This window comes from Narcine bancroftii, chromosome 2 (genome assembly GCF_036971445.1).
Source record: "Narcine bancroftii isolate sNarBan1 chromosome 2, sNarBan1.hap1, whole genome shotgun sequence".
Lineage (NCBI taxonomy): Eukaryota > Metazoa > Chordata > Chondrichthyes > Torpediniformes > Narcinidae > Narcine > Narcine bancroftii.
In genome coordinates this window covers 309,662,792-309,690,560 of record NC_091470.1, presented here as the reverse complement: position 1 = coordinate 309,690,560, position 27,769 = coordinate 309,662,792, and the positions used below count along the sequence as shown (strand labels likewise).

The 27,769-nt window shown below is 40.6% G+C and overlaps 1 protein-coding gene across 7 annotated transcripts in view; it reads right to left on the bottom strand.

Annotated features, from left to right (window-relative positions):
* Nucleotides 1-27,769, bottom strand: part of LOC138755510 (coiled-coil domain-containing protein 178) — a 369,060-nt gene that overhangs the window by 201,387 nt on the left and 139,904 nt on the right. The window contains exon 19 of one of the 7 annotated variants that reach the window (XM_069921628.1): nucleotides 15,211-15,623. The exons of 5 other annotated variants lie outside the window; for them this stretch is intronic. In XM_069921628.1, coding sequence (XP_069777729.1) covers nucleotides 15,549-15,623 — 75 coding nt within the window. In that variant the 3' untranslated portion in view covers nucleotides 15,211-15,548. Of the gene's footprint in view, nucleotides 1-15,210; nucleotides 15,624-25,671; nucleotides 25,760-27,769 lie in introns of those variants that run through there. One more of the 7 variants, XM_069921631.1, reaches the window with a different exon arrangement.

Here is a 27,769-nt window from a genome sequence, read left to right as displayed (position 1 = left end):
AAGGACGGGGCCAGGGATGGTGAGCCATGCCGGTACAGTGGTTCCTGATTCGGATTTCCTTGGGAAAAGGAACATCCTTTCGTGGGGGGTGGCATTTGTTGCGGTACATAGGAGGGAGCGGATGGAGTGTAAGGCACTAGTCAGAACCTCCTGCCAGTGAGAGGTAGGGAGACCTTTAGACCGTAGAGCCAGTGTAACCGCTCTCCATATGGTGGCATTCTCCCTCTCGACCTGGTCGTTAACGCCTGGTGGTCCTGCTTAAAGTGATACCACACTCCAGGAGGTACTGTTGCAGCTCTGCGCTCATGAATGAGGACCCCCTATCACTGTGGATGGAATTGGGGTACCCGAAAATGGCGAAAATATTGTGAAGGGCCTGTATCACTGAGGTGGCAGTGGTGTCTGGGCAGGGCACAGCGAACGGGAAGCGCGAGTACTCATCGATGGCCGTAAGGCTGTAGTTATTATGGTTGGTCAATGGTAGGGGCCCCTTAAAGTCTACGCTAAGACGCTCGAAAGGGCGGGTGGCTTTGATAACGTGGGAGTTATCCGGACGGAAGAAGTGGGGCTTGCATTCAGTGCACACCGAACAGGCTCGGGTCATGGAGCGGATCTCCTCGACTGTGTAGGGTAGGTTGCGTGCCTTCACAAAGTGGGCAAACCTAGTGACCCCTGGATGACAGAGCACCTCATGGAGTTTCTGTAGTCTGTCCATCTGTATGCTGGTGCACGTCCCCCTGGAGAGCGCGTCAGGCGGGTTGTTGAGCTTACCAGGCCGGTACAGGATGTCATAGTTAAAGGTGGAGAGTTCGATTCTCCATCTGGCGATTTTGTTGTTTTTTATCTTACCACGCTGGGTGTTGCTGAACATGAAGGAGACTGCGCGTTGATCAGTCAACAGTGTAAAGCACCTCCCAGCGAGGTAATGTCTCCAACAACACACCGCTTCAACTATGGCCTGTGCCTCCTTCTTGATCGAGGAGTGTCTACTCTCTGGACCCTGGAGGGTTCTGGAAAAGAAGGCTACAGGCCAACCGGCCTGGTTCAAGGTGGCAGCCAGGACGAAGTCAGATGCATCGCTCTCGACTTGAAATGGGACAGACTCATCGATCGCGTGCAACGTTGCAGCAGCAATGTCGGATTTGATTCGATCGAAAGACGCTCTGGCTTCGGTCGAGAGGGGAAAGGAGGTGGTCTTGATAAGAGGACGCGCCTTGTCGGCGTAGTGTGGAACCCATTGGGCATAATATGAGAAAAAGCCCAGGCAGCATTTGAGCGTTTTCTGGGTATGGGTGGGGGGGGGTGTAAGTCCATTAGAGGACGCATGCGGTCATGATCTGGCATGACTATCCCGTTCTCCACCACGCAACCTAGAATTGCGAGTCGTGTGGTCCAGAAGACACACTTGTCCAAATTGTAAGTCAGGTTCAGCCGACGGGCAGTTTGAAGAAATTTGTCTAGGTTGGCATCGTGGTCCTGCATGTCATGGCCGCAGATAGTGATATTGTCCAGATACGGGAAGGTAGCGGTTAGCCCGTTCTGGTCCACCATCTGGTCCATTTCCCGCTGGAAGACCGCGACACCATTCGTGACCCCGAATGGTACCCTGAGAAATTGATACAGCCGCCCATTCGCTTCAAAGGCCGTGAATGGTCGGTCCTCACAGCGGATCGGGAGCTGGTGGTAGGCCGAACGTAGGTCAATGATGGAGAATATGCGGTATTGGGTGATCTGGTTCACCACATCCGTGATGCGTGGCAGGAGGTACGCATCCAGGAGCGTGAAGCTGTTAATGGTCTGGCTATAGTCGACCACCATCTGTAGCTTTTCCCCGTTCTTGACAACCACCACCTGGGCTCTCCAGGGACTTGAACTGGGTTCGATGATGCCCTCATCCAGCAATCTACGCACCTCACTCCTAATGAATTGCCTGTTTCGTAAGTATATTGTCGACTTTTGGTGGCCACAGGCTTCCAGCCAGGGGTGAGGTTTGCGAAGAGTGCTCGCGGGGCAATCCGGAGTGTGGAAAGGCCGCAGGATTGGCCCCGGGGCACGGAGGCCGGCTGCTCAGGTGCTTCGGGGGTAGGGCAATGGCAGACCGAGAGGGAGGCGTGGGGTCCTCCAAAGTGTAGGGACACCGTTCGGAACTGACACTGAAAGTCTAATCCCAGCAACACTGGGACGCACAATTGGGGAAGGACGAATAATTTGAAGTGGATGACCGTTACGCCCTGTACTTCCAGCTTGGCGATGCAATACCCCTTTATCCCGGTCGAGTGCGACCTCATCGCTAATGAGATCCTCTGGGTAGTGGGGATAATGTCAAGTCCCCAACGGAGGGCCAGATCTGGCCGGATAAAACTGTCAGTTGACCCACAGTCAAATAAGCAATTGGTGTAGTGTCCATGCACTTTAATCAGTTCCATTGCTTTAGTGAGGGGATGAGAGCATTGCTGGTTTAGTGTTATAGAAGCAGCCACTGATCCAGTTGACAGGGGAGTTCCGCGTGATGACGTCACGGAACGTGATGACGTCATAGACATAGTCAACACTGGAGGAGCAGGTTGGAGGACCTCCCGGAAGTGCTGTTGTGGCGGCGTCGGTGGACGAAAGGTAAGTAGTGGGGTTCGTAGTTGCTCGGAGTTGGCGATGGGTAGATAGTCGGTCGCGGCGGGTCCCCAGTTGGTCGTGGTGGCCGCATCGGCGGCGGCGTGGGCAGCAGCAGACAGGGAGTGGGCAGCAGCAGCGTCAGCCCGGGGGTGGCCGTGGCAGAGGCAGCAGCAGCGGTTGCCACAGTCGAGACCGAGGCCGGGTCGAGTGTTCCGCACGGGGGCGAGAGGCGGGCCAACACCATGGTTGCGAGGGTGGACTGCCCCTTCCGGGTTCGGCATCTCCTTGACGTCAGGCATTGCCGTGCAGGGGAGCCCTCGCTCTCATTGGACGAGAGCTCTGGGGAAGAAGAGTTTGAATGGGATAGTGGCGGTTGGGCTTCACACGAGGCACTGTGTTTGCCGGTGGCCATTTTAGACCTACAGACTGCAGCAAAGTGGCCTTTTTTAAGGCACTTCTGACACCTGGCTTTTCTTGCTGGGCACTGGGACCTGCTGTGCTTGTCCCTCCTGCAGAAATATCATTTTGGGTTCGCAGGGGGCAGTGTAGCAGCAGTCGACAGGCCGTCAGTATCTCGGGGGGTGGTAGGGTAGAAGGGCACTCTACTCACATCATAACGAGGGGTCCAGTCCCTAGAGAACTCGTTGGACTTTAAGGCTGCAACCTCCATTGTGACTGCAATCCGGGCCACGTCCTCTAGTTTTTCTACCCCTTGCTCGAGCAAGCGCAGCCACACTTCGTTTGATCGGAGCCCGGCCTCAAAGGCATCCCGGACGAGGTCGCTAGTGATCTCGGCAGCAGTTTTGTCAACACAGTTACAGTCTTTGCCCAATGCCTTTAATACTTGTAAATATGCCCTGCTGGACTTGCCGGGCTGTTGCTTCCTCGACGCAAGCACGAGCCGGGCATGAACTTTGTTCACCGGTTGATCATACAGTTCTTTCAGTACCTATATGGCTGCGGTGTAAGTGGTCTCATTCTGGATGTTCTCGTAGACTCTCAAGGACACCATAGACAGCAATGCTGTTAGACACTGGTTATCCTCCTCCACCCGAATGAATCTCAGGAAGTTTTCAAAGTTCAGCAGCCAGAACTTAAAGGCTTTGAAGGCTGTAGCTGACTGTGGGTCGATATCAAGTTTTTCTGGCCGAGTCAAACGCTCCATCCCTTTCAAAAAAAATTCTTTTTTCTTTTTGCTAATAAAATTGTAGAGCTCGTCGAAAGAATCAAAGACTTGTTGATCCAAACCAAGGCTTTTATTAGCAAAAGACAGGAGCTCTTCACAGGTGGCCGACAAGTCCCGAATGATCCGACCTGGCTAGGGGCACAACCCTTTAAGGCCCAGACAGTAGGCGTGGCTAAGCTCTCAGCCAATCGCTGTAAGCACAGTCTAGATACTGTAACTATATACACTATAAACATTGGTGATAGATCTGTACTATCACAGGAGTTAAGTCACCCTTTGATGTAAAATATTCCAAAAACTCTATACTCCCCAAAAGATAATTGGCTCATTTCTGTCTTAAATGAATAACATTATTAAATGGCGTATTTGATGGCATATAATACCTCCCTTTTTTTTTTACCCCCCTCCCCAATCACCCTGGGCTTTAAAGAAGGTGACATTTTGGAGTTGCGATTTTGGGCATTGTAGTGGAAGCTTTCCTCCACAAGATGCCGAATGGAGGAAAACGCTCAAGCTACACTATTGCATACAAACTAGAAGTTATGGTGTATGCTAAGAAGCACAGTAATAGAGCAGCAGCTAAAGTTTTTAGAGGTCTGCCTACAGCAAAAATGGTACGTGAATGAAGAAAGCAAGAAAAATGGCTAGAGACTACAAAAAAAAAGGTAAACATAACCTTCATTGTTTAGCCCCATGTTGGCCACAATTTGAGGAGGCGTTAAAGAAAAAACTGGGTGTTAAATGAAAGAGAAGCGGAAAATCTGTTTCTACCAAGAAGATAATACATAGGGACAGGAGCTTAGGAGAAGAACAAAAGCATTAGATTTTACTGGACCAGAAAGTTGGTGTTAACGGTTTGGTTTCTTGGTAAGAAAATGACAATCCATGAAGGTTAAGTGGTGGAATAGACAGAATGAGCATTTTGCTATTATTCTGAACCTGAAGAAATGCCACAGATGAAAGAATATTTTCTTTCATTATTAACAGAAAGTGAACAAATTCTTCAAAGCAACAATAAACCACGTAAGAAAACAGTCTTGAAAAGCAGAGGTTATTTAGAAATATCCAGAATTGAAAATAGTAAGATGTTTGTGAGAGTAACATAATTCATTATTTTTCAGTTATTAGCAAATGTCTCAATCAGTTTCCTTGATCAGTTGCCATAATTTCATTGGAAGCTTGACAGAAAACCTTTTATAAAGATGTTCCACTGAAGATGTAGCAGCTAGCAGAGTGAAAATCTTCACAAGAATCTAAACAACTACAATGCTCCACATAGTACAGGTCTTTCCAAAGATGTTGAAGGTCTGTTCAATGATTCTAATGGCGGGAAACATTTTGAACTTTGAAGATTCACCAATACACACTGATTTTCTGACCTATATTTTGGCTGCAGTCCGTTATGCTAAGTTTTACATTCAATTCATTGGTATACAATCCATACTAAGCATTTGAAATTTCAAGCTGTTAATATTTAAAAACATTGTCTTTGTCCCTGATTTATATTCTCATCAAACAAATAAAATTGAAGCAACATTGCAATGACAAGATATATTCTGCTGCCGTAGAAAATTTATTGTACATTATTGGTTTTCAGATCAACTTTCGCTGGTGAGAATATGCAGAAACTTCTGCTAAAGTTGTGAAAATCATCTCAACTGAAGTGTGTGCTGATCAAACTGAATTTGACAGGTAAAAAGCTCGAATTCCTCATCATTTATGATCATGCATAGATACATTCTTATTGATCCTGAAGCACATAATTTCTTTCTTTGGCTTGGCTTCGTGGACGAAGATTTATGGAGGGGGTAACAAGTCCACGTCAGCTGCAGGCTCGTTTGTGGCTGACAAGTCCGATGCGGGACAGGCAGACACGATTGCAGCGGTTGCAGGGGAAAATTGGTTGGTTGGGGTTGGGTGTTGGGTTTTTCCTCCTTTGCCTTTTGTCAGTGAGGTAGGCTCTGCGGTCTTCTTCAAAGGAGGTTGCTGCCCGCCAAACTGTGAGGCGCCAAGATGCACGGCTTGAGGTGTTATCAGCCCACTGGCGGTGGTCAATGTGGCAGGCACCAAGAGATTTCTTTAGGCAGTCCTTGTACCTTTTCTTTGGTGCACCTCTGTCACGGTGGCCACTGGAGAGCTCGCCATATAACACGATCTTGGGAAGGCGATGGTCCTCCATTCTGGAGACGTGACCCATCCAGCGCAGCTGGATCTTCAGCAGCGTGGACTCGATGCTGTCGACCTCTGCCATCTCGAGTACTTCGACGTTAGGGATGTAAGCGCTCCAATGGATGTTGAGGATGGAGCGGAGACAACGCTGGTGGAAGCGTTCTAGGAGCCATAGGTGGTGCCGGTAGAGGACCCATGATTCGGAGCCGAACAGGAGTGTGGGTATGACAACGGCTCTGTATATGCTTATCTTTGTGAGATTTTTCAGTTGGTTGTTTTTCCAGACTCTTTTGTGTAGTCTTCCAAAGGCGCTATTTGCCTTGGCGAGTCTGTTGTCTATCTCATTGTCGATCCTTGCATCTGATGAAATGGTGCAGCCGAGATAGGTAAACTGGTTGACCGTTTTGAGTTTTGTGTGCCCGATGGAGATGTGGGGGGGCTGGTAATCATGGTGGGGAGCTGGCTGATGGAGGACCTCAGTTTTCTTCAGGCTGACTTCCAGGCCAAACATTTTGGCAGTTTCCGCAAAGCAGGACGTCAAGCGCTGAAGAGCTGGCTCTGAATGGGCAACTAAAGCGGCATCGTCTGCAAAGAGTAGTTCACGCACAAGTTTCTCTTGTGTCTTGGTGTGAGCTTGCAGGCGCCTCAGATTGAAGAGACTGCCATCCGTGCGGTACCGGATGTAAACAGCGTCTTCATTGTTGGGGTCTTTCATGGCTTGGTTCAGCATCATGCTGAAGAAGATTGAAAAGAGGGTTGGTGCCAGAACACAGCCTTGCTTCACGCCATTGTTAATGGAGAAGGGTTCAGAGAGCTCATTGCTGTATCTGACCCGACCTTGTTGGTTTTCGTGCAGTTGGATAATCATGTTGAGGAACTTTGGGGGACATCCGATGCGCTCTAGTATTTGCCAAAGCCCTTTCCTGCTCACGGTGTCGAAGGCTTTGGTGAGGTCAACAAAGGTGATGTAGAGTCCTTTGTTTTGTTCTCTGCATTTTTCTTGGAGCTGTCTGAGGGCAAAGACCATGTCAGTAGTTCCTCTGTTTGCGCGAAAGCCGCACTGTGATTCTGGGAGAATATTCTCGGCGACACTAGGTATTATTCTATTTAGTAGAATCCTAGCGAAGATTTTGCCTGCAATGGAGAGCAACGTGATTCCCCTGTAGTTTGAGCAGTCTGATTTCTCGCCTTTGTTTTTGTACAGGGTGATGATGGTGGCATCACGAAGATCCTGAGGCAGTTTACCTTGGTCCCAACAAAGCTTGAAAAACTCATGCAGTTTGGCATGCAGAGTTTTGCCACCAGCCTTCCAGACTTCTGGGGGGATTCCATCCATACCTGCTGCTTTGCCACTTTTCAGTTGTTCGATTGCCTTATACGTCTCATCCAGGGTGGGAACCTCATCCAGCTCTAGCCTTAGGGGCTGTTGAGGGTGCTTCAAACCAAAGCCCAGGAACAATAAAGCCCCCAGAAAGAGGTTCAATGTTGGAAACCTGCAGTCAGACGAAGCGAGAGGAAACTTCCAGGCAAACCTCAAAGCAAAGCTCGACGATGCAACCCGCCTCACGGACCCGTCCCCTGAAACCCTCTGGGATCAGTTGAAGACTACCATACTGCAATCCACTGAAGAGGTACTGGGCTTCTCCTCCAGGAAAAAACAAGGACTGGTTTGACGAAAACAGCCAGGAAATCCAGGAGATGCTGGCAAAGAAGCGAGCTGCCCACCAGGCTCACCTTACAAAGCCGTCCTGTCCAGAGAAGAAACAAGCCTTCTGTCGCGCATGCAGCCATCTTCAGCGCAAACTCCGGGAGATCCAAAATGAATGGTGGACTAGCCTCGCCAAACGAACCCAGCTCAGCGCGGACATTGGCAACTTCAGGGGTTTCTATGAGGCTCTAAAGGCTGTGTACGGCCCCTCACCCCAAGTCCAAAGCCCGCTGCGCAGCTCAGACGGCAAAGTCCTCCTTAGCGACAAGATCTCCATCCTCAACCGATGGTCAGAACACTTCCAATCTCTTTTCAGTGCCAACCGCTCAGTCCAAGCACATAATTTATATAGCATCAAATACACTAAAATGATTCTGTATCTGAATATTTGAAAGATCTACATTTTGCTTGTATGCTTGTCTATAATGAAGACCTCCTATTGTAACAAGCTAATCACGACTTTCTTGCACCACATTCTTGGATAATAATAAAGTTCATTATATTTAAATACCACTACCTGCAGGTCTAATGCCTTTGCAAAAACTTTGAAGAATGCCTATAGAGACTTCACAAGTAGGTGTAAATAGGACATGCTCTGGAGTAATGGATTATGGTTTTGAAAGCAACAGATGAATGAACTCAGAAATCTGGGTCTGGTGCCACAATCTATGGTGGTCATGTGGTGAGAGAGAGAGAGAGAGAGAGAGAGAAAAAAAAACATGCTTTCTCTAAGCGAGAGAGAGAGAACACTAGTTTCTACAGTCATGGCAAGCTGGCAGCTTGTTGAAACCCCATTGTGAAGACAGGTTGTGATTTCTGAATTTAGCTTGGTCAAAATCTATGTGGTCCATACAAGAGGAAATAGATGGTTTCGCCTGAAATAAGGGAAACAAAAGGAAATCTGTGGTGACCTGCAGAAGAAAAGGTTATCATTTGGAAAATCCTGATGGGGGGAAGTTTCTTCAGCAAATCACGAAATGTAATCTGTGTGACAATGTGGGACTCAAGAAGTCAAAGTGTCCAAGACAAAAAGAGAGAAAGAGGGTCACAGGATGAAGAAAAACTAGAAATTCAAGTATAAAAACAGTCTTCCAGAGTTTAAAAAAAATCACGGGGAAGGACAAAAGTTCTCGGAGTGAGTCAGAGTACACAAGTGACTCAGAGGATGATGGGGCAGTAGCATTAATGTACATCTGTAGTGTATTTGATCACAAGTCAGAAATTCTTGTTCATATTAAAGTTAACAACAAACCTGTCCAGATGGAGCTGGACAAATTAATGCCGAAAGATCTGAAAGACAAACTACTACCCTAACTTAAAATGAAAGTCTGACATAATGTTAAAGATGGTTACAGAAGGGAAAGTTAAAAGTACTACAGAAATGTGAACAAAACCGCACTCCACAATAAAACACCCGCCAACAGAACTGATGTTTGGACGCAACTTAAAAGCCCAACTTGTTGCGGCGCACCCAAACATTGGAAATCATATTCAGCAGTTGACATCTCTGAGTAAACCAACAAAATCTCTGGAGATCAGAAAACAAGTATTGGTACAAGATTACAAGGAGCATAAAGAAAAATGGGTAAGAGGCATGCTTCTCAAGAAACCAAGTCCATGTTCATATTCTGCACTAGTGCAAATGACACATCGACCAGTTAAAAGCAATAGAGGACCCCATTTCAGTTCTGATTTCAGATGATCCTACTGACATTCTGACTTTAGCACAACCTGACTCTGCTGCCCCATGGATAGCCCCATTATCGGTACTGAGACACCATCCTTAGTGGCTGCACAGGGAAAAAATTCCAGCCAAGCACCAGACACACAGCCTGTAGTGTCATCCAGTGATGAGAGGTTATCTGATCCAGAAAAGTTGGAAGTTTGTACTCCTGTTCTGTGTGCTTCATTCCCAAGAAGATCCAAGAGAGAAAAATAAACACCCTCCAGCACATCTCAAAGACTATGTGCTGCGACTTAAAGACTTGGTGCATTTTCCCAGTTCAATGCATTTTCAAGTTAGATTGTTTGGTACTTCTAGTTAAAATAATTAGCTGAGGTGGTGCTTAAGTTTTACTGAAGAGTCCACAAGTGTTACCATTTTTCTTTGAATATTCTATTTAAAACTTTTCTCCATACTTGTAACAATAGCAAAATACAGTCATCAATTATAAATGTCAGTTCCATTATATATGAAGGTATGTAACCTCCAAACCCTCTCCCCCAGCAAAGAATCCCCAATATAGAAAAAAAATAAGGAACAAGAAAAAAAGAGAAAGTAAAAAAGAAAAAAAAGAAACCTGATTGCCAAGAAGACACCACATGATTCTAATCATTTCCATTTTTTAATTCTTCCAAGGAGGTTAACAAGTTTTTTGAAGTTTAGGGAAAATATCTATAAATTAATTCTCATAATTTGTAAATACGATGCCAAACTTTCAAAAGAATACATCATATTTATTTCTTAAATTATCAGTAATCTTCTCAAGGGGAATACAACTATACATTTCTGCTTTCCATCGCTCCATACCCAGATGAGAGTCCAATTTAAATGTGACTGCAATACGTTTTCTTGCTACTGCTAATACAATCTTTACAAATTCTTTTTGATATATATTTAATTTCATTTTTGGTCTTATCCCTACAATATTACCTAATAAAAACAACATTGGATCTTGTGAAAATTTAGTTCCTGTAACCTGTTCTAAAAAAGTTCCCAAGCTTTATTCAAAAAGTCTCACTTTGAGGCAGGTCCAAGGAGAGTGTAAAAAGGTACCTATCTCCTGGCCACATCTAAAACATTGATCTGATAAATCTGACTTCAATCTATTTAATTTCTTCAGTGCAAGATGTAATTGATGTAGAAAATTATACTGAACTAATCTATATCTAATATTTATTGTATATGTCATACTATCGCGTCATAACTCTGACCAATTTTGTTCATCAATATTAATATTTAAATCTGCCTCCCATCTCTGTCTGGACCTATGGATCCCCTGCTTACGAGTTGCCTTTTGCAATGTACGTGGCTGAAGTAAATTTCTTTAAATGGCTATTATGAATCAGGATCTCAACATCATTACATTACGGTAATGACATTGCTGGACCCAATTTATCTCTTAATTATGCCCTCAGTTGATAATAACAAAAAAGTGCATTGTTTTGTATCCCGTATTTATTTTTTAATTGTTCAAATGACATTAAATTTCCATCTTCATAACAATCTCCTATATATCTAATTCCTTTACGAGACCAAATATTTTAAAATTGATTATAAATGGAATAAGTCAATTTTGAGTAGGAGGCATTTTAGATAATACAACCCCCTTCGTTCCAATTTCAGTTTATCTTATTCCAGGTATTAATCAAATGTTTCAACAAAGGGTTTCCCTCTCACCAGATATTAATGTCAGCTACCATTTATATATGAAGTTTCTGGTATTCTCTCTCCTATTTTATCAATTTCTATTTTAATCCATGCCTACTTCTCTCCCTCTTCAAAGAAAATGAAGCAAGAAAACTCATTTGATCTGCTTTATAATAATTTCTAACATTTAGAAGTTGAAGGGCTCTTAATCCATGTTAATTTATCTAAAGCAGTGGTTTCCAACCTTTCACTTTCCACTCAGATACCACTTTAAGTATTCCCTATGCCATAAGTGTTCTGTGATTAATAAGGGATTGCTTAAGGTGGTATCTAGGTGGAAAGAAAAAAATTTGGAAACCACTGTTTTAATCATTCCAACTTGATTCATTCTGTGGACAGTTTCATAACACCAAAGGAAATGGGCCAATGACAATTTTTCTCAAGCAAAATATTTCAGTAATAATTGGGTCTAGAGCATTGATTCTCAACCTTCCCTTCCTACTCACATACCACCTTAAGCAATCACTTACTAATCACAGAACACTTATGGCATAGGGAATACTTAAAGTGGTATGTGAGTGGAAAGAAAAAGATTGGGAGCCACTGATCTAAAGAAATGCTCGACATCTTACCCTTTCAGAGAAATGTTCTTATATATTTAATTCCTGAAAAAGCTTTTGTGATAACAGTATTGGAAATGTTTGAAAAAGATACTATAATCTAGGGAATATATTCATCTTAAACAGTTAACTCTGTGCAATAGTGTTATTGGCAATGCCACTCACTTATTCAAATCTTTTCCAATTTTCTTAAGGTGAATAATTCAATTTGTCTAAATTATTTAAATTATAACATATTTAAGTTAAAATGTATATTTACAAGAAAACACATTTTAATTTTGTGAGGGGGAAGAGTGTTATGGGAACGCGCATGTCTGTGATGTCATGAAATAAGTTACATTTGATATGTGTGTTCAGTTAGATGCCATCTTGGACAGAATAAAGAGTGATCACAGTTCCTATTATGTGAGATGATTCTTTAGGATAAATACACAACATGACTGAAGTCAAATGCTTTAAGGTTTATATATTCATGCAAGTGAAGTTTATTCAGTGTAAGTTGTAGAGCTCGTCGAAAGAATCAAAGACTTGTTGATCCAAACCAAAGCTTTTATTAGCAAAAGACAGGAGCTCTTCACAGGTGGCCGACAAGTCCGGAATGATCCGACCTGGCTTGGGACACAACCCTTTAAGGCCCAGACAGTAGGCGTGGCTAAGCTCTCAGCCAATCGCTGTAAGCACAGTCTAGATACTGTAACTATATACACTATATACATTGGTGATAGATCTGTACTATCACATAAGTATAGTGCAGCAGTTTAGTCTTTTAAACTTTTTTTTTTAATGCAGGTGCTAGGCACTGTAAATCTCAAGCAACCAGTAAATACATTTACCTGGTATCTACCAAACCCCAAAGGTGATGAATACCAGGGGTTTTATTGAACATTAAAAAGATTAGGTAGCTTAAAATGCGACTGACCAAAGTATTACAAAGCGTACCCATGTCACAGCCCACTACCATCACTACTAGTTAGCTAGAAAACAAAAAATTCAGTCCTTCATGAAATGACCATTTCCAGACAGGGCTCAATTGTATGACCTGATTCTGAGTCAAAATTTAGTGCTGAGTTGGAACATTTAATTGCAAAATTTTGCCCATGTAATGAGAGATTATCCAATAGTGAAATGGAAACTCTTCAATCCTATTGAAGTCTTTAGACAATATACTGTATATACAAATCTTGTAATATGGAGTTCAATGCAATTTACTCCTCAATGACATAATGAAATTAAAAATACAATTCAAACATTAAACAATTCTAGATTTAATTCCAACCACAGACATTTATATTTGCTCCAGTAGCTAATACAGCAAAAAGTAGGTTTTTTTTTCTTTTGAAAACTGCTGAAAGAGACACCTCTGTGGCAAGAACATCCCTTCTGTTCACAATGTCAATGATAACCTCTTAATAACTGCTATGTTGTAAAACCATTTAACAGCATTGTGGATAGAAGGATTTACAAATCAAGCTAATAGCTTCCAACTTAATGAACAGATTGGAAAATAACCAATTTAAAGAAATACTAGTCAATCTCCTATGAAGTAGCTGATGGGTAACCATAGAAAAAATATAGCATGCAGCTTCTGATGTGAACCATGATCCTGCTGCAGTCCAAATGAAGCAGCATAGCCAATCTATTGCAGCAATTTATCATAGAGAAGTCCTGAGATTTAAAAAAATTTTCATGCTGTCAGATTCAAAGTCAAACTTAAATGTCTTTATGGGATCTGGAAAATTTGGCTGGAAAGAGGATGGAAAATCGGGACATTGAGTAGGAAGTGAAAATACTTGGAAGTAATTGGTAGTATTGAAATAGGATGTAATTTTCTAGGTTCAAGAATCCATTTATGATCAGGCAATTATACATTGCAATGTAATATAGATAATAGAGATCATCCTTTGCTTGTCGGAAGGCAAAGAGTTACCATGAGAAAGAGAAGCAAAAGGGAGTGTCCATAGATTCTAGTCCTGTTGCTGCTGCTTGGGGGAAAACTGGATGAAAATGGAAGATAAGTTGAAGAGATATGAAGGAGTTTATGGCCACATAAATTTGTGATTGGTAGCCAGAGATGAGCTAGATATGAAACATGAACATATAATTACATTTTTGTAGCAACATTTTACTTAAATAAGAACTTTTAAAATAGAAGCAGGAGTGGGTTTCTAGCTCCTTGTGCCTGCTTCGTGATTCAGTAAGATCATGGCTGATCTCTTAGCTCAGCACCACTTTCTTGTACTAAGTCTCTGAACCTCAATCTATCAATCTCTGTCTTGAATATACATCATGAAATCAGCAAACGTAATTCACTACTTCTGCTGAACTTTACATTCACAGTGCCTGCGAAATTAGATTTGATCATGGTGAAAGGTAGCAAAAGCTAAATAGAATTTGACCCCTAATCTTTGGAGCACATATATTTGGGTGGTACGGATAGTGAAGTGGTTCGTGCAACATTATTATAGTGCTAGTGACCCAGGTTCAAATTCACTGCTGTCTGAAAGGAGATTGTACTTTCTTCCTGTGACCATGTGGATTTCCTTCATGTGCTCCATTTTGTTCCCACATTCCAAAGATATACAGGGAAGTTGGTTAATTGATCACAGTGGGGCATCAACGGCTCGTAGGCCAGCAGGGCCTGTCACCATGCAGTATGTCTAAAAAAAAATTGAATACTCACTCTAAAAAGATGCTATATGAGGCCCACATGTATGCGTTGGAAATAGGCGAGATCTTCCTCAACTGGAAAGCTGAATTAGTGGAGCAAAGGGAATGCAATATGGGGTGTTTGAGGTAGCAGCCCCGAGGAAAACAAAATACATTAGCAGCTTCAGTATTATTAGGCAGAGGACAAATATGGGTTGAATTATGTGAAGAATGGTTTGGGGATGAGATAGCAAAAGAGGAAAGCAGAATAGTAATGTAATGAAAAGACATAAAGGGACAAAAAAATCTGAACTGAGAAGGAAAAAGGTTTGGCTCAGTACAAGAGGAGAAAGAAAACATGGAAAGATAGCCCAAAGAAAATAATGTTTTTAACCCTGGAATGGCAACCAAAATGTGTTTTAGAAGGTACAAAACCAAGGAATTTGATTTACATGTACCATATTGATTTAGATATTTTAACTGTTGGAAGACAGATAATGGGTTACAAGAATGAGTTTAGTGCCCAGGATATTGAATGCATATTAATCAGACTACTTTGTCCTGGATCAACTTAGTGTGATTGAATATTGTTTGAGATTAATTCTTATTCAGTTGAGATAAGAATAATCTAACACTGTGATTTGTGCCTTATAGATGATAGGAATATTATTTGGAGTAAGGAAGAGATACTCATTCATTAGAGAATCTCAATCTTTTGAACAGCTTGAATGGACACAGTGTTGTGAATGATCCAATTAAACTTTCGAGACCACAGAACATCCAGGATATTGTTTTGAATAGGTAACATCTTTTAAAGTCACAGAGAAATCACTAGATTCCCTCATCTCACACTTGTCAATTTTTTTTATTAGCTGTTCAATAGACATGCCTGAATGATCACCAGGATACAATCTTGGATTGCTTTATTCTCTGAGAAATTAGGATTGGAAGTAGATACTCTTTACATAAAGTTCAATGAAATTCTTCTCTTTACATAGTTGTCTGAATGTTAGAGAACCGTTCTCATGGTACAAGGTATTTTGTGAAGTAGATCAGCTGGAACTAGTATCTCACTGTTGCCCACCCATCCTCCTCTTCCTGCTATTCTATAGACTGCTCCTCAATGCTGATAAAGGATGAACTTGCAAATTGGAAATATGCAACATCAAATTTGACATTCACTTAGATCTATTTTTCCAAAGTGCTTAGGTTCAGGCAACAGAAGCATTGCTCATGACATCAGTGGTTGGCTCTAAGAGTCTGGCTAGCAATGAGGTTCTTACTATAAATCAAAGATTTACAGTAGCAAGAAATCTGAAAAAAAAAGTGAAAGAGTTAATATTTCAAGTCAAAGAGCTTCAATTGTTAACCCTGTTCTTTACACAGATGCTCCTTGATTTGCTTTAATCCAGCTCATATTGAAAGCTCTGTGGAAAAAAAAACTTCAAGCCTAAGTGAAGAACTAGGTATTTAAGTTATTCCTTTTCATGAGCCAAATGTGGCCTTTTGCACAAGGAATCTGACATTTATCTGGCACAGTAGTTCAAAAACAGAAAGCAAAGCAGATTTTTACAGGATCGACAAGGTATGCTGCTCCTGAGGTATGGTTATTCACAATCATTATTTTCTGGGAATTATCACAGAGTAGCTGTGTTTTCAGGAAATTATTCCTTTGCAGTTCCTGTACAATTTTAGATTTTATAATGATGGTTATAAGGAAATGTGAGGGAAGCCAATTTATCTCTGAGAATAGAACTTCCATTATTTAATGTAAATATATTACAAATTGAGACATGCTGCTGATGCCTCAAACGTCATTCAATAGTGACTTTCTGTGAAGATCTGCCCCTTATGTGCAGTTGCAGGTATGGTTCCATGAGAAGGAATTTTATTCTTTCAAGCGATTGCAAATCTCTGGAATTCTCTACCCCAGAGAGCTGTGAATGTGGATACCTCAAGTATGTTTAAGAATCAGAGATTGATTTATGGAGTTTGAGGGAATCAAGATCTGTGAGAGCCTGGAAGTAAAGTGCTGAGGGTGAAGATGTAATTAGTGTGATTTTATGGAGTAGCAAAGCAGCTATGAGGGATTTTTTAATGTTGTTATGTTTATTGCTTTCAGACTTCAAAAATTCCAGTGATGCCCAAAATATAAACCTTGCACCAATTGTGGAACCAGAATGCTGAGAGAAAATAATTAAAATGACTTAAAAAAAATCATTTTGTTTAGCATTTATATGAATCTGTGGCTGAAAAGATACGATACCCATAATATTGCAAACTCATGGCAAGCCATCATTTCCAGGTTGATGCTTCAGACAGTAATTCATACATCCATAGAAGCAAAAATCATATTTCTATTCATATTTTTCAAAGAAATATGTGCTCAACTTGCTCAAATTAATGCAATACTTGGTCTCTCAATCATGTGAACTGTTTTTCATTAGTCATTATAGCAATTTCTTTGTAGTGAATATTAACCAAAAATATAATTAAAACAAAGTCTCCAAATATCTGTATCTTTAATATTTTAAGTAATTTGATTTATAACAAAAGGTTGAAAGTAAATTAGACTTGTCTAAAGTGAATATCCAACAGCGAGGCAATGATAATCTCAATTGAATTTTAGTTTCATAATTTGAAAATAGATATGCCCATTATGTTGAACACAGACAATGAAAAGTACAGTTACTGTCATCAAAAATGGTTTCTGGATTTAACAGAATTCTTGAATTTTGCACTACATAACTAAATTCATATTTTGTATTGTCTAGATTTCTGCAGTAGTATATCCACTATATATCTATCCACATAAAAATGGAGTAAAATTCTTCACAAGTACAGGGATCTACCATTAGAATCTTCTAACTACAGAATTGTTCACTCTCAGATCTTTTGCACTTCAATAATCCATTTAAAGTTATTGCACACAGATATTTGGTGAATGGAGCTTCACTGCCTCTTCATCTTTTGAACTAATGTATTCTTGATCACCGTTTAATGAAACTATATACCACATGGAGTTTCCACATTAGATAAGCAATGTGACTCTCTCATCAAGCAAGTAGCTGTGGCTGTTGGTAATCTTTCAGATTTTGAGTTTGAGACTAGCAGGCTTCTTGATTTAAATAAACCCTTTTTAACTATAAAAAATTGATATGACAGTATTACCAAAAAAAAATTTTAAATTTTTGAGGCTAAGTATTCTAGTAGCTGTGAAATAGCAAAAAAACATGCATTAAAAATATAAAACATTAACTGGTCACTGAGGGGATCCAATTTACAGCCTGTGGAGACAACTCACATGGCTCACTGACACTGGCATTATCAGGTTTGTGGAGGGCATTCACCACAACTAAATGCCATAAGGCAACAGAGATATTCTACTGATGCAAATAAAGGTATTTATTCCTCAACCACAGTTTAATATTGTCCCTGTTTACAGCTTATATGTATCAATGGACATAATCAATGCCCAGAAACAGAGAAGACATTTCTTACTGCATGAAAAAAAACCATTACTAAGCTAAAGCTATGTTGCACAGGCACAGAAATCTGAGTTTTATTTATCCAGTAAATACTATGATATTAGTTCTATTTTATGAATTAACTCAGTTCTATATGATAGGAATGGTAATGACTGCTTTCACTTCAGATAATTGAATTTGACTGTGAGTCTTCAAAAAAAGAGTGTGAGTGAGAGAGAGAGAGAGAGAGAGAGAGAGAGAGAGAGAGAGCATTCTAATCTGATATAAGGGGTCAGTTGCACCCAATGTTCTAAACCACCCCCTCTCCACCACCAGTGTTATCATTGATATGACCTTCAAAGGTTGAAGGGGTTGTGAACTAAAATCATTGAAAATATATTCTTATACTCACAACCCACCTCCTCAATTGTGCATTTTTCTGCTTATTTTCCAGCTTCTGGTCATGCAAACTTACTTTATTTTTCCCTCAACCATTAGCCACTCTCCAAAACAAGTCAACTGTTCATAAATGGTCAGGCAACTCTACTGGTAAATCAACACTATTGATGATATGTACTATAACCCAATTTCACACTTGCAGCACCAGCTAATATTCTGACAAAGAGGACAGAGGAAAAATTGCAAGTGATTAGTAAGAAAAACAGAAGTGCCATGTTCCTTAACTGCTGATGTAGGTGACATTAGCATTCTTATTTTGATGGAGAATACACGGACACTAGGTATGCACAATTTGGTGTACTTAGAAAACACACCAAAATGCTGGAAGAACTCAGCTGGTCTTTCAGCATCCCTAAAAGAGAAAGATATATTACCATTGGTGATGTACATCATTTACACACATTCAGACCTCCAATTATAAAGCAGTATGTGATGCACAATGTTGCATTATTGACTGCACTACAAACCAGAATACCCATCATTAGTATTCTGCCACTGAAATTCATATTCAGATCATACAAGGTTAGCTTGTGCTATGCAACCTTACAATGATTGTTGATTGCAAAGGAACTTGTGTAAATGTTAAGAGCTTGTGTTTTTAATTTTTGTTAATTTTATGACTATCCCTTTAAGGAAGATTCTTGTTTGTAGCATTACCATAGTTATTAATGAAGCCATATGTCATAATATCCGAGTGGACTGAAAGTTTGCATCTAGTTCTTCAAAGAATCATGATGGAGATATAAGCTCCCGATACTTTTCTTTGAATTCATCTTATTTCATCTTAATTTATTTTATTTCTTTTGTATTTGTTTAAAGTTGAATATCGCTATTATACAGTAGGATTCGTTATTCATCATTATGAAAATCTCAATGTGAAGTTATGCAAAATGTTTTTTTTCCATTTTATCAATGAATTAAAGCTACTTACAGCTGCAATTGTGAAGTTTGATTTATTGAATTAGTAAGATAACATTTTTGGATTATCGACGCTTATGTTTCTTTGAAGATGACATGATTTGAAATTAGAAAAAATTAGAACTTGGAAAATGTCATCTATAACTTGAGAGACTGCATAACACTCAGTAAGTTGTCCCTGAATAAATAATTGTAGCTCCTTGAAGAATGAAACTGATCTCCAGTCCCAAGAAGACAGTCATTTTCTCTGAAGTGTCAATAGCACCTTGCACCTTAGGTCAACATTTCAAACCATGTACTTTCTCCACCTACTAATAACTGGTAAGGGAGGATAAAAGGTAGATTCTTTGATGACAAAACATCAGTAACCTGTGCTATCTAATTGTGGATGCCTCATATTTCCTGATGCAGACTAGACTGAGCCAGACCATTGAATGTTTATCATCTTAATGACAAGAACAATGAGCAATGTGATCCTTACCCTACTCAAGAAGTAGCAGCTGTAGCTGCAGAAGGTGATATAGCTGCAACAGTATATATACTTGTATATATGTGTACATAAGTTTATATATGCGTGTGTACATGCATGTGTACATGCATGTGTATGTATATATATATATTTATATATATACACACATGTGTATATATATGTGTGTATATATATATATATGTGTGTGTATATTTACACACATATATAAACACATATATATACACATATACACACACATATATATACACACATATATATATAAATATATATATACACTTAGATACATATATAGACATACATATATACATAAACATATGTATATACATACACATATTTGTATATACATGCATGTATATATACATATATACAGACGTGTATATACACATACAGACATATACACAGACATATACACAGATGTATATACACACACACATATATATATATACACATGTATAAACACACATATACAGATGTATATACACATATGTACACACATATATATACATATATATATACACACACATATACACATGTATATACACACATATATATGCATACATATATAAATATATAGACATACATACATACATATACATGTATCAGATTATCAGAGAGAATATGGTAGGGTATTAACTCTTAAATTCATTCATCATTATTTGCCTATGCCCCTCACTTCCACTGCATGTGATTTCCTCCAATTCAATAAAACAGGGAAGATGAAAAGTACATATTGTGACAGATTATATTTTATATTGTATACAGATATGTTTTAAAGGAGATAAATTATGGCAGGTTTTTAGTTAGATCACACACAAATACAAACACTTCAAAGTAGACCTCATTTAAAATACCAGAGCTCTGCTCAAGCCAGACAGACCAGTCTCCGGGTGCCTTTGCAAAAGCTTTGAAGAATGCCTATAAGGACTTCACAAGTAGGTGTTAATTGGACATGCTGTGGAATAATGATTATTGTTTTGGAAGCTTCTCTTTCTCTTTGGCTTGGCTTCGCGGACGAAGATTTATGGAGGGGGTAAAAAGTCCACGTCAGCTGCAGGCTCGTTTGTGGCTGACCAGTCCGATGCGGGACAGGCAGACACGATTGCAGCGGTTGCAAGGGAAAATTGGTTGGTTGGGGTTGGGTGTTGGGTTTTTCCTCCTTTGCCTTTTGTCAGTGAGGTGGGCTCTGCGGTCTTCTTCAAAGGAGGCTGCTGCCCGCCAAACTGTGAGGCGCCAAGATGCACGGTTTGAGGCGTTATCAGCCCACTGGCGGTGGTCAATGTGGCAGGCACTAAGAGATTTCTTTAGGTAGTCCTTGTACCTTTTCTTTGGTGCACCTCTGTCACGGTGGCCAGTGGAGAGCTCGCCATATAATACGATCTTGGGAAGGCGATGGTCCTCCATTCTGGAGACGTGACCCATCCAGCGCAGCTGGATCTTCAGCAGCGTGGACTCGATGCTGTCGACCTCTGCCATCTCGAGTACCTCGACGTTAGGGGTGTGAGCGCTCCAATGGATGTTGAGGATGGAGCGGAGACAACGCTGGTGGAAGCGTTCTAGGAGCCGTAGGTGGTGCCGGTAGAGGACCCATGATTCGGAGCCGAACAGGAGTGTGGGTATGACAACGGCTCTGTATACGCTTATCTTTGTGAGGTTTTTCAGTTGGTTGTTTTTCCAGACTCTTTTGTGTAGTCTTCCAAAGGCGCTATTTGCCTTGGCGAGTCTGTTGTCTATCTCATTGTCGATCCTTGCATCTGATGAAATGGTGCAGCCGAGATAGGTAAACTGGTTGACCGTTTTGAGTTTTGTGTGCCCGATGGAGATGTGGGGGGGCTGGTAGTCATGGTGGGGAGCTGGCTGATGGAGGACCTCAGTTTTCTTCAGGCTGACTTCCAGGCCAAACATTTTGGCAGTTTCCGCAAAGCAGTTTCCGCTACAGATGAAAGAACTCAGCAGATTAGGTCCGGAGCTGCAGTCTGAATGTAGTTGGCTGTTCTAAGAGTATCATGTGGTTTTCTCTGTGAGAGCGAGAGAATTCAGTTCTACAGTTCAGCAACAGCAGCTGGGACTGGAACAGAACAAGCTGGAAAGCTTGTGGGAAAAAAACCCATTTTGAAGATGGCTTGTGAGCACTTAGTTCAGCCTGGTCAAAGCCCTTGTGGTCTATAAAAGAGAAGATGACTAGCTGCATAATGTTTCACTTGAAATAAGAAAAACAAAAAGGAACTCTGTGGTGACCTGAAAGAAAGAGGTTATCATCTGGAAAACCTTGATTGGTCAAGTTTTTTCAGCAAGACACTTTTAGTGGCTGCTCAGAGCAATCAGTTGTGGGTGTCCAATAAGCAACATATCTCTCTCTGAAAACCGACAGGAACCTTCCTGAGTGCTAACCATTTACCTTTCAAGCACCAAAGCCTGGTGAAATTCATAAATGTCAAATTCTGTGCACAGTATAAGAATTGCCTGCAACCATTAAACTTGGAGGAGTGAGAAGTTAGATTGGACTGTGAATTAAATAACTTTTCTGAACTTATACACAAATTACATACACATGTGCTTAGAATTAAGCTAGGTTAGTTAAATTAATAGTAATAAGTTAAAGTTTGATCTTGTTTCATGTTTAAGGATAATTAAAAGCAACTTTTGTTCAAGTAACCATTTGTCTTGGTGATATCTATTGCTGCTGGGTTTTGGGGTCCTCTGGGCTCATAACATCATTTTACACCATGAAATTGAAATCCAAAATAAGAAAAAATAATTTTAAATTAATTACTGAATTTTTACATTTTGTAGTAATTGAGCAACTTGATCCATGAATACATGAAATATCATTTAGGTTTGAATGAATAGGGCCTGGTGTGACCTATCCAATACTGTTCATTATTGCCAATCATAATGACTTCAAGAGTGGGCTGATTCCCTTTGCATTGTTCATCTTTGTTAATCTTCAGTAGTTCGCTGCAATTCCAGCCCAAAATCAAGAACCTGACAAAATGAGGAACTAAGTGAAACACGATAGGCTGCAGACACTGTGTCTGTAGTAAAAACACCGAAATGCCGGAGGAACTCGGCTGGTCTTTTCAGCATCTATAGGAGAAAATGATATATTGCTGATGTTTTTGTCCTGAGCCCTTTAAGGAAAAAAATTAGAACAGGATATATGACAAAGAATTCAAACAATGGGTGAGAAATTCAGACCAACAAAAGGTCTTAGTTGGATGTGATACATCTGTCCAAAAGGGACTGGAAAGCTGGCAGTGGAAGCAGGGGATGGGGGTTTCACAAAAGCCAGAGAAGTTGTATTAATGCTATCTGGTTGGAGGGTGCCCAATCGGAAGATGAGGTGTTATGCGAACTATTATGCATTCCAATGACCTCAAGTACAAACAGGATCTCATGCAATTTAATTGTTACTATATTGCAAAAATTGCTGTCAATGAGAGATAGATGTTAACTGTGGTTAAATTGGGTGATTTCTGCTAAGCCTGAATAAACACTCAAAATGATAGTAAAGTCTGGTTTTATTTATAGGATTTCCATCAAAGAATAGCAAAGCAAGACAAGATTTTAAAACTATAGCTGCTACAATATGGAACATCCATTAGCAGGTCACTTATTGTTCAGTTGACAATATGCACATACCACATGTATCAGCATGACAGATCAACAGTTCTATCGCCTCCCAAAAGATCATTGTATGAAGTGTCAGTGTAGAAGGAAGCTTGTTTGACAATGTGTATGTGATTTATTTATATTAAATGCCTCACTGGAGGTAATGAGTAAAGATATAGCAGAAGAGACTTATGCAGGATTACATCATAAATAATTGAAACTAATTTTGTCCAGAATTTAAAGAGAGGTATTCCAGAGTTAAAATTATCATTATGTCATGAACATGTTGTCTGTGGACTTTATCCAACCATACCTCCTTCACATGTGGATGGCTGAACAAGAAGATCCATCATACTTGCAGGCATTAACTAACTATTGCAGAATATACAGGTAGTCCCCGACTTACCTATGCAACTTATGACCATCTGCATATATCACCGAATTTCTTTTTAAAATATTAAATTTACACAGTTTATGTTGTATTTCACTAACTATAACAGGGGATGGAAGAGTCAAAATGTGCATACTTACCTTGTTAGTTGGTGTTCCGGGGTCCTAGGGCTGGGCATGACCATCTTGATCCCTGTGTGAATCTTCAGTAGGCGCACGCACAGAAGGTTTGTGTATTGGAGTTCAATTGGCATTGTGCAAAAGTTAAGGATGCAATTTCAATATTGTCAGTGTGTTTAACTCTCGTGTTAATAATAAAACTCCAATACACAAACCTACTGAAGGCTCGCGCAGAAATCAGGATGGCTGCGCCCAGGCCCAGGATCCTGGAATACTGACTAACAAGATAAGCATGGAGCAGAAAGATTCACCAAGGTTGAACAACAAATTCAAGAAGCTTGAAGCTGTTATTGTCAAATGTATGATGAAAAAAAGATTTAACTAAAAAGTTTGCTTTAAGACTATGGTACTCCATGCGTGTGGGCACAATTCCAACTTACGCCCATTTCAAGATAATGTAGTGGGCGTATAGTGTGGTATTGCAAACCGCTACTGTCAGTTCACAGACTTGCCTGACACATCGACATTCAACAGGTGGCACCACAACAAGTTAGTCCAGAACTCCTTTGTGATGTATCGTTAGGCTATCCTCGACCATTGGTCTCATTATCTTGGAGACGGCATCTTTTTGATGACATTCACAATCTATCACACCCAATTCAGTCAAAATGTCAAACAGGTACATGTGGAATGGGCTGAAAAAAGACGTCGCGCAATGGGCACGAACATGTATATCCTGCCAATCTGCAAAAATTCAATACCACACCAAGGCACCACTGCAGCCTTTCCCCAACAATATGCAGAAGATTTGAGCATGTGCACGTGGATCTGGTTGGACCATTACCAGTATCACAGGACATGAGGTATATTCTCATGGTAGTAGACCGCTTCACATGCTGGCTAGAGGCCATTCCATTACCAGTCAGTGATACTGAGCCATGTGCTAGAGCGTTCATCTTAAATTGGATTGCTAGATTTGGAGTGCCTACACACATAACTTTGGACCGTGGACAACAGTTCACTTCGGCGTTATGGGCTTCCTTGGCTCATTTTTGTGGTACACAGTTGCACCACACTACTGCGTACCATCTGCAGTCCAACGGCCTGGTGGAACGTTTCCATCGACAACTTAAATCTTCACTGAAAGCCTGACTCACCGACCCCAACTGGGTCGATGAACTACCTTGGGTTCTACTAGGAGTATGAACAGCTCCAAAAGAAGATCCGTCTGCATCGTCTGCAGAATTGATGTATGGTTTCATGAGATATTCACTTCACAAGCAATTCAGACATGGACATCCTGCAACAACTCGGCAAGGGTATTACTAACAGCAAGCTATCCTCTACCAATTGGCATGGTAAACCTAGGCAACAAGTGCCCCAATCACTATTAAACACTGAATTTGTATTCGTACGAAGACAAGTTCCAGGGGCACCATTACTAAAACCATATGAAGGACCATTTCGTGTGAAGGAGTGGTATATACATTAGACTTCAGAGGGCATCTGCAGCTATTCAGCTTGGACAGACTTAAACCCGCCCATATAGACCCTACTTCACCAGTTCAGTGCCCTCAACACAGGCAACGTGGATGTCCACCTAAGTCAAGCATATCTGGCATCTTAAGTTACGGTGATGATTCTGGGGGTGGGGGGGGCGATGTAGCGGGCGCACAGTGCAGTATTGCAAACTGCCACCGTCAGTGCACAGATTTACCTGACACATCATGGGCTAGCATTGCTGGGCACCAAAGTACAGCGAGTGGATCAGAGGGCACTAATGTCTCATAGCTTTAACCTGCTGGTCCACAGGACCAGCAGCTGTTCACTAACAAGCTCATTAACAGGCAGGGAATAAAAGGTCTGTGTATGTCTGCAATAAACCAGTCTTGAGTTGACTACCTTTGTGTGTGTTTGCCTTTATTTAGTAGTATCCACTACAATACCATCAATTTTTCAGTCCATATTACAGCTATATGTCAGGGACTACCTGTTACCTGGAATTCAAGCAACCAGAAAAATAATCTCAGAAAGTAAATAGGTAAAAACCGTTAGTTCACCAAGCACACAAACTAAAACAACTGGAAATTCACTCATCTGGCATTCACCATTCCCATAGATGCCAGATACGATGGGTTTTAATGTAGTTTATTTTGACACCAAACCCTATGACAGGTTATGGTATTCAAAAACTATTCATGGTAATAGCTTTGAAAAATCATGACGTGCAAGACTGTGAATCAGTGGTAGAAGGTGAAATTAATCTGAGAACTCTTTTCTGACTTTCATGGGTGCAATGGAATCAATGGCTTCCAAAGAACATTACAACATAAAAAGTCATTCTAGTTTGTACCAAACTATTGTTTTTGCCTTGTCCCCCTAAACTTTGCCCCTTTCAGCCTCAACTCATGTTTGTATCTCACCTACCTTCAGTTTTAAAAGCCTACCTACATTTACTCTGTCTATACCCGTTATATGTGGATTGCAGAGGATTGCGTGACCTCCCTGTCTGGAACCTCATCGGAAGTCACATCACCTGCCAATCAAAGTTAAATTCCAACCACCCATCAGCTCACTTGAATGATGCAGTGTCATTATTGGTCAAACACTCAGCTCAGAACAAAATGAACAACATAAATTCCAACACATAGAACAGTTCTCTCTCTGTGCTCCTTGGTCTGGACTGCAAAAGCTGCTCTATGCTAGATCACTTAACTGTGGACATGGCTACATTTCTGGAGGAGCTGTTAGTCAGGTGTGCACTGCACTTAGAGCCTCCCCCACCATTGGTCCAGGGAACTGGGAGTGTGCATTTAAGTCTGTCTTGTTTGAGTGTGCATGTGCAGGTGTGGAAGGTTAAGCAGTCATTGATATTTAGGAACCTTATGCCTAATGTGCCTGCTTACACTATTATAATTTTTGTCTTGTTCCATGTACAAGATGTCAGAATCCAACCTGGATCTGTTGTGAATGTCTATATAAGCTTTCAATTAGTGAGAGTGATTAAGTATTGTTTAATGTCTTCCCCCAGTTTGATGCCCATGTGTAAAATAAATTTAACTTTGATAGTGACACTCAAGTCCAGACTCATCTCTTTGTGAACCCACCAAACCAGACTCTATTCTCAACACAACAACCCCTCAAATGTATTTCTTTTATGCCTCCATCAAATGTCCCCTCATTCTTCTTTGCTCCAGGGAAGAAAATCTTAACCAAACCAGACTCTATTCTCAACACAACAACCTCTCAAATGTATTTCTTTTATGCCTCCATCAAATGTCCCCTCATTCTTCTTTGCTCCAGGGAAGAAAATCTTAACCTGTTTAACTTTTCCCTGGAATTCATTTCCTGAAGTCTGGGCAACATCCTAGTAAATCTTCTCTGTACTCTTTCTTATTGATATCTTTCCTGTAGTTAGATGATCAAAACAGCACATAATACTCCAAATCTGGCTGCACCAATGTCTTAGACAACTTTACCATACATCCCAACTCCTCTATATAATATTTTATATTTAAAAAATTCAGTATTGTGTAATTTTAAGAATTCTACTTTCAACAGAATTAAGTAATTTTAAATAAAAATGTTTTAAACATTTCAAACAATTAAAAATTAATCAAAAATGCATTAAAATGGCAAATGATTAACAATATTAAAAGAAGGTAAAACAACAAATATTTACCTGAATTTAACATTTTCATAAGTTGATCCTGTTATTAAAACTAAAGATTAGATATGGCTTGGCTCATTGGTTATCTCCCAAATGAAACAGATAATTAGATGCATCTACATTAGACTTCTAAGGGAATGTATTTCTGCATTTGACTTCTAGCACAGAAGTCCAAGGTACCCTGTGTCCCAAATATGTGACAGCCAGCAGTTCTCTGCAAAACCACTCACTATGGAGAGCACAGTGGTATAACTAGTGGAGTTATTACCTTACAACTCTGGAGACCTGGATTCAATTCTGATTTTGATGCTGTCCATGTGGAATTTACTCATTCTTT